Source organism: Astatotilapia calliptera, chromosome 15, assembly GCF_900246225.1.
Source record: "Astatotilapia calliptera chromosome 15, fAstCal1.2, whole genome shotgun sequence".
Lineage (NCBI taxonomy): Eukaryota > Metazoa > Chordata > Actinopteri > Cichliformes > Cichlidae > Astatotilapia > Astatotilapia calliptera.
In genome coordinates this window covers 7009926-7020670 of record NC_039316.1, presented here as the reverse complement: position 1 = coordinate 7020670, position 10745 = coordinate 7009926, and the positions used below count along the sequence as shown (strand labels likewise).

At 40.4% G+C, this 10745-nt stretch overlaps 1 protein-coding gene across 3 annotated transcripts; it reads right to left on the bottom strand.

Annotated features, from left to right (window-relative positions):
* Positions 1–3519: 3519 nt before the first annotated feature.
* fam167ab (family with sequence similarity 167 member Ab) lies at positions 3520–10597 on the bottom strand. Of its 3 annotated transcripts, none has more exons than XM_026142884.1 (3): positions 10402–10597; positions 7764–8293; positions 3520–5418 (listed from the first exon to the last, which is right to left on the bottom strand). In XM_026142884.1, exons 2-3 carry the CDS (start codon positions 8106–8108, stop codon positions 5155–5157), a joined length of 609 nt encoding a protein of 202 aa, XP_025998669.1. In that variant the 5' UTR covers positions 8109–8293; positions 10402–10597; the 3' UTR covers positions 3520–5154. The 3 variants fall into 3 exon arrangements, with proteins under 3 accessions (XP_025998669.1, XP_025998671.1, XP_025998670.1); XM_026142886.1 differs by having other exon boundaries at positions 10368–10408; XM_026142885.1 differs by lacking the exon at positions 10402–10597 and adding an exon at positions 8389–8470.
* Positions 10598–10745: the final 148 nt, after the last annotated feature.

Sequence of the window (10745 nt, the reverse complement as noted above, 5' to 3'; positions counted from 1 at the left end):
ATTTTCCCGTTAAAATGGCTAAAGATTTCTGCACCGTACTATGTTAATTTCTGGAGTCATTCTGTGTCATTTATGGTATTGGAGTAGAGGTACCCATAGTAAAACTACACTTTGGTTCAGATAACATCTTTGGCTTTAGACACTGTTTTCTTTGAACAAAAGAGGGATATAACAAGTACACATTCAGTCTTGTGTCCTAACAAGTGTTCGCTGTATAGCTGTGCTATGATGTCATGCAGAAAGGGAGTACATGCTGTTTTTTTACATCCCCTTTTGATGTAATTGAACTGTTTCCCGGCAGTACTTGGAGGAATACTAATTGGCCGCCTATAAATTCTCATCTTAATCCAATTTGGACTGAGCAGCACCTCACTGAAGCAAGTAATTATTAAATAGATCAGTTGGACTAATTAAGTCATTAAGAGATCCCATGCTGTTTTATAAAGAGTTTACCAATTAACTGCACACAATGACAGAAGCTCCTGCAGTTCCTCATCAACACTGCATGAGTCACATAGAAGATGAGATGTGTGCAGCTGCTTGTTTGTAGAAAAGTCTCCTTCACTTTTCAGTTTGGGGCTTCTTGATCATTGAATATTTTTCTTTTCTTTTTAAAAATATTAATATATTAACGATTGATTAGCTCACTGAGTACTGATCCGAAACTTCGTGAATGCTTAAATCTAATCCAAAGAATAAAAAAAACTTCCAAAATTGATATTTCACAAAGGAAACTGCTGAATGTTTAAGCTCCGGGTTATGTTTTACTCATACCTTAGTTCAAAATCCATTTTCCAAACACCAGCACAGTCAGAATCAGTTTAGCACTCCATGGATTTATTAGTGTGGTCAAACTTAAAACCTTTTGAATTCATCATGTGCCTTCTTACGCATCAAATCCACCTGCTTTAGATCTTATTTTGGAACCAGTTGATACTAAAAATGTCACTACTTGCTAGATATTTCCAGTAAATCTGTTAAAGAAAATTTTTTACAAAGAGTCAAAGTGACCGAGTAGGACTTGTTGCCATCACATTGTGTAAGTCAGCATCCAAGGACAGTCAATTTGATGGGTAACCCATCAATTTCCAAGACTATATGTCCTGTTAAAACTACATTCTTCTCCAAACTGTGGTGGTTTGAAACCATCTCACTCTAGCAGTAAATCTTTGAGATGAGATGTGCTCAGACACTCCTACACAAAGGCTCAGCATGAGATGCAGTCTGGGATCTGCGCCAGTCTCACCCTGTGGTTCACCTTGGTGAGATCTCTGTTAGCTGTTTGTGTTCGAGCGCGCAGTGCCGCTCTGTGGTGTTACATCTGTTACATCCATTTTTGCTAGATTAACTCCTCTTCAGTATGCAGTATACATAAAATCGAAGTGGAAGACAGTATCACAACTTTCTTGAAACAGAACGGAGATCAAACATCTCTCACTCTCTCTCTCCCAAAACAGCAGATTATTTAACCCTCAGTGTGGCCTACTTTTTATTGCATACCACACTGGGCCTTTATTCTTGAGATTTTATGCTTCTCAAACTGACAGTGAATGACTGTATGCATGTCATTTTCAATTCAGTTCAATTCAATTTCAATTCATTTTTTAAAGATAGCACCAAATCACAACAACAGTTGCCTCAAGGTGCTTTTTGTCATGTAAATGAGATGGTTTAGGTATGAAATTATTAAAATAACCAACTCTAGGGACAGCTGTTGAACGGAGCGGGACTCCATCCATTTCCTTCCACATGTCCAGTCGAGGGTCATGGTTGGGATATAACCTATCCCAGTTGTTGAGGGCAAGAGGCAAGGTTGCACACTGATGCCCCATTTAACGTCACCTTTTTTAAATTGCTTTATTTTTAACATGCATGTCTTTGGACTATGGGTGGAAGCTGGAGTACTTGGGAGAACACGCAAACTCCAGAGTAAAAAGCTTCCACCAGCTGGTGGATTCAAACCCAAGACCTTCCTGCACTGATGCGATGCTGCTAGACTCCAACACTGGAATCTAAACCGTTTTTTAAAAATATCTGGCTCCAACTGCATTGATTTGTTTCCAGTATTTTACTTTAAAAACATAAAAAATCATGGTAACTACACCTTGATGGCCTGGAACGTTTTAGAAAATGCATGTAATGGCCCCACTGGCAGCCTTTCATGTAGAACGAGTTGTGGCTTTCATCTGCAATAATCCCAAATAAAGCTGGAGCTCATGCATGAAAATCCAGTCTCAGCATAATCATTCACGACTCAGGCCGCTTCAACCGCTTCATAAGGAGAGAGACACGGGGACCAGGAAACGGCGTAAATCAACTCTAGCATGCAAAGCTGACCGTTGTCTTCACATGCACTGTTAGGTGGCAGTTTCACTCGCTTGAAAGAAACAGAAATACATTTTCTGACAGTGATAGATGAGAAAGCGGATGCTATTCTCAAAGCAACCTGTTAGCACAAGCAGACGAATCAGCAGCCTGCCCCTTTTGGAAAGAAATTTTTACACCTCGTGAATGAACTAAATCAATCCAACATGTTAGATGAAGTAATGAGGTGAGAAGGCCTAATTTTCTCCACTTTCTCCCAACTGTTTTTTTAAGTATTTATTTTTTAATTAAGGCTTGATATGAGTAGGGTTGTATCAGAACAAAGAGTTCTGATATTGTCTTGAGTCAAGAACCAAACCCCTCCAACACACTTACCACTGGTGTTTAAATAAGAGCATTAGTGATGTAAACACCATCCTACCTCCATCTGGTTCACTGTGTTTGGGAGACAGGCTTTATAGGGAAAATATAAGATGCTACTGGTAATGATTTTCCTTTAAAGGCAGCAAATTAGACAGTGAGAAAGTAATTTAGTGCATTTAGTGCATCCATCTCTTGATGGACTACTTCTTTCCTTTACATCTTTTGAGAACACTGTTAAATGGGGCAAAGGCTAAGTATTAAGATAATCTAAGCTATAGTAGACACTGTGGTCTTTTTTATTATTTCAGAGGGTGTTACAGGAGGTAATCTGTTCTGCTAATACCACTGCTGAAAACAAATAAAATCCAAGGCATGTGGGAAAGCTTTAAATCTCTGATATTGCATTTGTTATATATCAAAACCATGAGACAAGCTCTTTTTCATTGTGCATTCATTTCCCTTGGACTAAACATGACTAAACAAATTCCATGCACTTATACAGTAATATGTAAAAGTCTTTGACCAACCCACATCTGTAACCTGGCTAGATGGATAGATGGAAATACAGTATAGTAGGAAAGAGCAGAGTTTGTACAATTCTAATGAGCATGAAAATCAATATTTGGTGTGACTCTTAGTCTTCAACACAGACTGAACTCTCTTATGCAAACATTTCTTTTAAGGAGTCTTCAGGAATAGTTCTCCAGGCATCTTGAATGACATTCAAAACTCCTCTTTGGTTGTTGGCTGCTATTTGTTCCATTCTTTCTAAAAATGATCCCACACTGCTTCAATAATGTTGGACTCCGGGTTCTGGGGAGGCCAATCCATGAAGGAGAGTAATCCATTGTGTGTTTTTCTATCCAGGTATGCTTTTACTGTATCTGCAGTGTTTTTTGGGATCATCATGCTCACAAATGAAGCTGCTGCCAATCAAACACTTTCCAGAGGGTAATGCATAGTAGATCAAAATCTGGTGGTGCATTCAGAATTCCAGCAGTTTTAACAAGACCTCCAGCATCACTACCTGAAATGCAGCCCAAGACCTGCCTGTAGACACTCACTGTTGTACCTCTATCCTGACCTCCTCCATACATATTGATAACAACTGCTCAAACCAACTGAACCGAAAATTTTAATTTTGGATTAATCATTCCAGAAGACCTGTTTGGCACACAACGGCCTTTTCTTCATGTTTCCCTTCCTTAAGAGTAGCTTCTTGACAGCCACCCTTCCACTGAGACTATTTCTGATGGACAGTAGATGCAAAGGCCTAAGGGCCAGATTCATCTCTTAGGTTTTGCGTCAGATCTTTGCTAGATTTGTTTTCCTATTTCTTAAAGACATGACTTTCAGAGACTGTTCATCAGCTGCTGATAATTTTTAGACCTAAGACTTCTTTTGTCCTTCACTTGTCCAGTGTCCTAATTTTTTAAGAACACACTCCACACAATGCAGAGACACGCCAAGTTTTAGCTCTTTGGGAATCACCTTGTGGGCAAGGTACAAGTAGTTGGACAAAAAACACGTGAAAAAATCCAATGTCTAAAGAAAAACATCTGCACAGTACTGTACTATAGATGCAAACCCGAAGTCAGTGTCTTGTAAAGAAAAGGTTGCCTTCAATTATAGTCAATTATAACTGTGATTCCAGCATAAAAAAGAGGTCATAGCAAGACGCACATAATCATGTCAATGGGCGCTCACAGTGATCTACATGAGTTATAATTTAGTGTTCATCCGCGAAAACAAAGCATGTTTTTGTTTCAGACTGACAAGGGCAACTCACATGATTACTATTAGAGCAAAAGGCAAAGCTCCAGAGACTAAGCTCAGAAAGGAGTGTAATTTGACAATCATTACACCGAATAAACCATTATATCCATGATATTCTACAAACACAAATGAGCATACAGCGCTCAGTCTCTATAATATTAAGGCATCACTTTGAAAACAACAACAACAAAACTTACAAGGTAGAAACAAATCTACTAACTGTGATTGTCACTGAAAATGTCCTAAAGAGGTCTGAATGTGGTGAAAATATATATATAAACATTTAATCTGTGCGTGATAAAGTATGGCAGAAAGTAGATGGTAATACTTAAGGTAATCAGTACTAATATGGTTTAAAAAACAACAGAAGCATGCCTAACACTGCTTTTGCACTGATTCAAAAACTGCATGTACTCTGTTTCAAGTCGTGGAAGGCTAAAAGTATGAAATCTGCTCCAGGGCTGAGTTTAGTGGCAAAAACACCACACTTACTAAAACTCTTCCTAATCTCTTAAATCTCTCTCTTTGATTTCAGTGAGCATAAAAATGGGTGTGATGTGGTTTTATCTCTGAAAACAGAAAAGATCTGATCATTATCTAATCACTGCGGCTGGCCGGCTGCACTCAAGAGAAGTAAGTATATAAAGGGTCTTTTGTATTCAGGATTTTTTTCTTCTTCCGTCGTTACCACTAGCAGAGCGAGAATCGGCGAGAGTTAATGTTCATCTTGGTGACTCCGATCAGTCTCAGCGGGGCAGAGAGGCCGAGGCCCGGGGTGACCGGGCATTCACACAACAGGTCCGACAGCTCATCCCGTTCCTCGAGGCCAAAGGTGGCGTCGTTGAGCATTCGGCGATGCAGATGGCACGTCTGTTCAATCTTCAGCTTGTTGATGTCACTCCGAAGCCGCATGAGCTGCCTCGCCAGCTGCTGGTCCTGCAAGCGCATATCTGTCTGCAAAAGAGAAGACAAAGGTGTCGGGATGGAAGATGAATTTGTTCATTTTATACGAAGCCGAATGGACGCGTCAAAGTGTCATTTTCTAAAAGATTGAAAGCTAAAACTAATCTATTCTAAGCTTAATTATTCTTTTCATTTATGGAGGACTCAATCACACCAACATACTGTGTATAGTCCACCTGTGGAGCTTGACCAGAGGTGCTTCTGTGAGGTCCTTTTTTGTCAAAAGAAGACTCACGGTGGGATACCGTGGTGCTCTTCTTTGTTTGTGTCCAAACATCTACACAAAGATGACAATCATCTTTATTGTTTGTAGCCACGTACTGTGAGTCTGCCTTTTATCAGTGCTTCTTTGTGCGCACAGTCCAAGCATATGAGCTATGGCTGAATGTGCAGAGTAATTGAGCAGAGTAAAAATGATTACAGTTGCAGAAATTGCTCGCAACAAATGCCAGATTCTGCTGCCTGGGGTCACAATCAGTCTCACTCACCAATAAGAATGAATGGGATTCTTCTGCCTGGTGATTAAACATCGCGTGCACTGTTAAACTCTAATTAGCTAAGAAGCGTGAACTTTTCTACTTGAACTTTGAGTGTGGAACAATGCCTCCTAAATTACACAACCAAAAGAAAAATATAAGGAAAAATAAATCAATTGCAGTCATAATCATACAATTGAATTAATCCAAGTATAGTATAAGACTCTATCCTAACTGTACTGTACTAATTACAGGACAACAGAAAGCAGTAGGTACAAGGGAACAAGAACTATTCCCCCTTTATATGTAATCACGAGGACAAAGGGGAAGCATGCTGTATTTTCTGTTTTGTATAGGAATGAAAGTTCTGCACATCTTGGGACTGCTATGCTGATCAAACATGGTCACAAAGGGAGAATAATTACTACAATTCACACTACACTAATTTGTGGAACAAAATATTACTAGAACAAAAATGGCCTGTAAATGGTCTGTATTTGTATAGCGCTTTACTAGTCCCTAAGGACCCCAAAGCGCTTTACACATTCAGTCATCTACCCATTCACACACACATTCACACACTGGTGATGGCAAGCTACATTGTAGCCACAGCCACCCTGGGGCGCACTGACAGAGGCAAGGCTGCCGAACACTGGCGCCACCGGGCCCTCTGACCACCACCAGTAGGCAACAGGTGAAGTGTCTTGCCCAAGGACACAACGACCGAGCCTGTCCAAGCCGGGGCTTGAACCGGCAACCTTCCAATTACAAGGCAAACTCCCAACTCTTTGAATTAAATCAAGCAATAAGGGTGTGATTGAAGTGCAAGCTTTCATTCAATGGCTTTAACAAAAAATAAATAAATTTCAAATTAAAATTAATTTGACAATTAAATGCCCAGCATCTTCATGGTCAGGTGATTTTGACTGCCGAAGCAGACACAATATCTGAAGTTGATTCAGTGTGTTCTGTTTGTATTTTATAGCTTTTGATTGCAACATGACGTCTGAAGAAATGTCAGGCCAAGTCAGGGCTGCGTGATGGCAGAATTATTTCCATGGTAGAGGTCTATAATCAAGACACAACTTCATAAATGGAAATACAGATGCAACAAGAAGGTCAGATTAGACTTTGCTCATGGCGTAAAGCAGACTACAGCAGAATATAGATGGAGGCATTGCTATGGCATGGTTCATGGGCATGGTCCATACATGCCCATATTGCTAATGTGTCTACTGATAGAAGGAGCAGAATGCATCGTGAAGTGTACAGGGCTACACTCTCTGCTCAGATTCAGCCAAATGCTTCAGAACTGATCAGACAGCACTTCACAGTGCAACCAGATAATGACCCAAGGCAAACTGCTGAAGCAACCATTAGTTTCTCAAGAGAAAGAAATGAGATTGTTCAATGGCCAAGTCAACCAACTGATCTCAACTTAATAGAGCATGCTTTTCATGTTACTGAAGACAAACCTGAATGCAGAAAGACCCACAAATAAGCAGCGACTGAAGGTGGGTTCAGAATGGGGCTGACAGAGCACCTCATTGAGAGGAAACAAAGTGTGTGGTGATGTCCATGGGTTCTAGATTTCAGGCAATTACTGACTGCGAAGGATTTTCAACTAAGCAGCCTGAACTTATCAAAAGACCTATGTGTTCCTCTTTTGAACACGTGTAGCCAATATTAAATCCCTCATTATGGCCATGTTCCCTGTTTCCTTAATTCCTTTTATGAAGTGTTAGTACAAAAACATGCTGCAAGCTGATTACACTGTAACCCAAAACATTTCTGAAAATCTATGAGAAATTAGAACAAAATAAAGATTAGATGGTGGTGATAATTTAGACAGTGCCTCACCAGTTCTCTTCTGAGCCAGGTTAGAGCTTCATCAATGTTTTCAAATCCCTTAAGTCCACCTGATGGCAACTTGGGCTGACTCACATCTGGGTCCACTGAAGTCTCCTTGTGTCTAACTACTTTCCCTTTAGTCCCAGTTTCTGAGTCTCTGAAGCGATCTGCCTCAAGCCGGGCTTGCCACTCCAGGTAGGAGGGTCTCCTGGTCTCCAGTCTTAGTTTCTCTGTTAAGGCCTTCAAAGTCATCAGATGGTCATCTGTAGGCAAATCTACACCTTCCCCACAGTCTGCCTCGTCCTGGACATTTGTCCTGTTAACCACGATCTGTGGAGCTGAGTGCGAATTCATTTTTAACCTGTTAAATACAAAAACAAAACAAAAAAAAGCTATCTGGCCTCTTTCGTCGCTATAAGGCTATCAGGCTTCCATTCTGTCTGTCCAGCATTCACTTTTCTGCCCTTTATATTCTTCAGGAGACCCAGTCTTCAGTCTTTAGTGGAATCAGATGCTTCAAATGCAGAATATCTGTAGATCTGTAGAAGAAAAAAGACACAGGTTATGAAACATTTGCTGAGAATAACAAAGGACAAACCTAATGTGCCAACATAGAGAAAAAAAATGAGATTACACTCTAGAAAGACCTTCATTGTATTTCTATAAACTGATCTGGATGAAGCATGTGGCCTCTCTAATATCAGAAATTAGGGGACAGCACACAGAGGGGGATAAAACACCTCCTGGATTTTCATTTAACAGAAACAAACTGTTTCCATAGCAACAACAGAGGTGCTATAAATGAATCAGCAATTTCCGACCTCCTGTCCACGAGGCTTATTGCCTCAATAAACCCAAAGCCACAATGAATGTGAATGTGCTTTTTTAAAAAATAAAATAAATAAAATAAAAACCTTCTCAGGACCTGTTGAGTTGGAATGCAAGACCAGTTACAACTGGTAAAAGGGGCAGCAATAGCAAAAGCACTCTTACTGCTCAGTGTCTTCCTACTGAGTCCATAAGATCTCAATAAGTGGTTGGGGTGTGCTGTTATTCTATAATAGCAGCAGTGAAGTCCCTGCCCCTGGATCTAATGATACAGCCGGCTTGGCTGCTTTGCAATGGAAAATAGACTGTGATGAGTATCTGACTTTTTAGTAGCCTGGGAATGGATGCTGTCTTCGTTATCTGCATGAATCAGTGCATTGCTGAAGTCCGCACTGTGTAGAGAGAGCATTAAAGCTGGAGGCAGGCATTTTTAACTTTGTAAGGACCGTTCGTGTACAGTGAGGAACTGGTTAGATTGTGAATAGGGACTGCTTATCCAGAACACTTAGAAAGGATGTGGAAAAGTGTGTCTGTATCACATAATGAGCTGTGATCACAATTATAAAGAAATAGAGAGGTTTTTGTTGTTGTTTTTTTTAAAACCCCTCTTTACTGGCTGGTCTGGTGAAGTCAGTCACTTTTTTGAATAGGCCAGCAGGAACTCTGCCTCTCTAGGAAGCCAAGTTTTACATCCTGAATATCAAATTCACCCAGGGCATATAAAAACACTGTCAAATGTTAGATGTCAGGGAGGGGGTGGCAGTGGGGGAAGTCCAACTGTCCCTATCCAAATGTCCTAAGTGAATCAGCACACAACACCCATACATTCCTCTGGTTTAAACTCCAGTTGCCACACTAATAAAATATATTTTGTGGTGTTGGGACTTCTGTGAGATGCCAAAACCTGGTCTGGCTGAGCAGCTTAGGAAGTCTGGCTCTCCTATCTGGAACATGAGGTCATGTCTACGTAAGAAACACAACCACAGAGTAACTAAATGAAGCTTTAGCGTATAGTCCTCCAATCTATAATAGAACCTGACCCTGAGTAATTTGCAGGGATTTCAATTTCATCTTTGATACTGAGCATAACCGAAAGAAATTATCTCCAGGTTTGTGTTAGTAGTGTAAACACTGCTGCAGCGTATTGATTTTTTCCCCCGTGTTGTGGCAACAGAAGCCCAATAAAGCAGTCTGTAGTTCAAAGTGAACCAATCTTTGCATTTTTAACCCTAAAGTAGACATCGAAGCTCTACAGTTCTGACTGTATTCAGAAAAGAAGCGATTAACTTGATCATAACGCACAATGGAAGTGACAAAGACACTCTTGAGAGTTACAACATTTGAAATATATAGATCCATATAACAGTAATAGTAATAATAAAGGTAAAACAGTACTTGTTATTATATAACTTGAAGTCGTATCTGAAATGGAGAGAACCATTATGATTTTAAGTGCCATTTAGTTCTGACAGTGAAAGCGGGCATGTAATAAAAAAGTGTTTTTTAAATTAATTATTATTTATGAGAAAATAACATACTGATAGTTCTCACAGCATAAAAGAAACAATTGTGATTACTATTGCGCTCACTGGGGAACAAACACCATCTGTAAAGATAACATTTTTCCTTCTAAATCCCCTGGAACATCTTGCACGATGATTTATTTTGCATGTGATTCATTTCAGCCTATTCCTGCTTTTCTGGCAGCGTGCTGCAAGGTGATACCCTGAGGGGGGGGGATCACCTGAAAACTCGGCTACGCACGTAGACTACGACTTCGTTTACCTTTCAGGAACCTCCCAGCAGCGGTCCAACTTACCACGCTGAATCCTGGCAGCCACATCGGCGCAGACCATCACCGCCAGTCTCTCGCTCCCTGATAAGATCCCCTCTATGGCTCTGCGGTGCACTTATTTTTGAGCAGGGAGCTACCGGAGGAGGGGCGGGAAGGTTGCGTCAGGTTGTGGTTGCTTGGAGACGTCCAAGGAATCCGACTTCCCGCTAGATGAATATTACTGCAAGTGCGCCACAGTCTGATGACCAGGAGACAGCGTCACTATTGTACAAACCTTTAATTCATTCAACAATTTTAAACATTAGACGAAATGTAACTGGTTACATGTTTCATATTAAATAAGCTTCACAGAATAAATACAAAGAGTT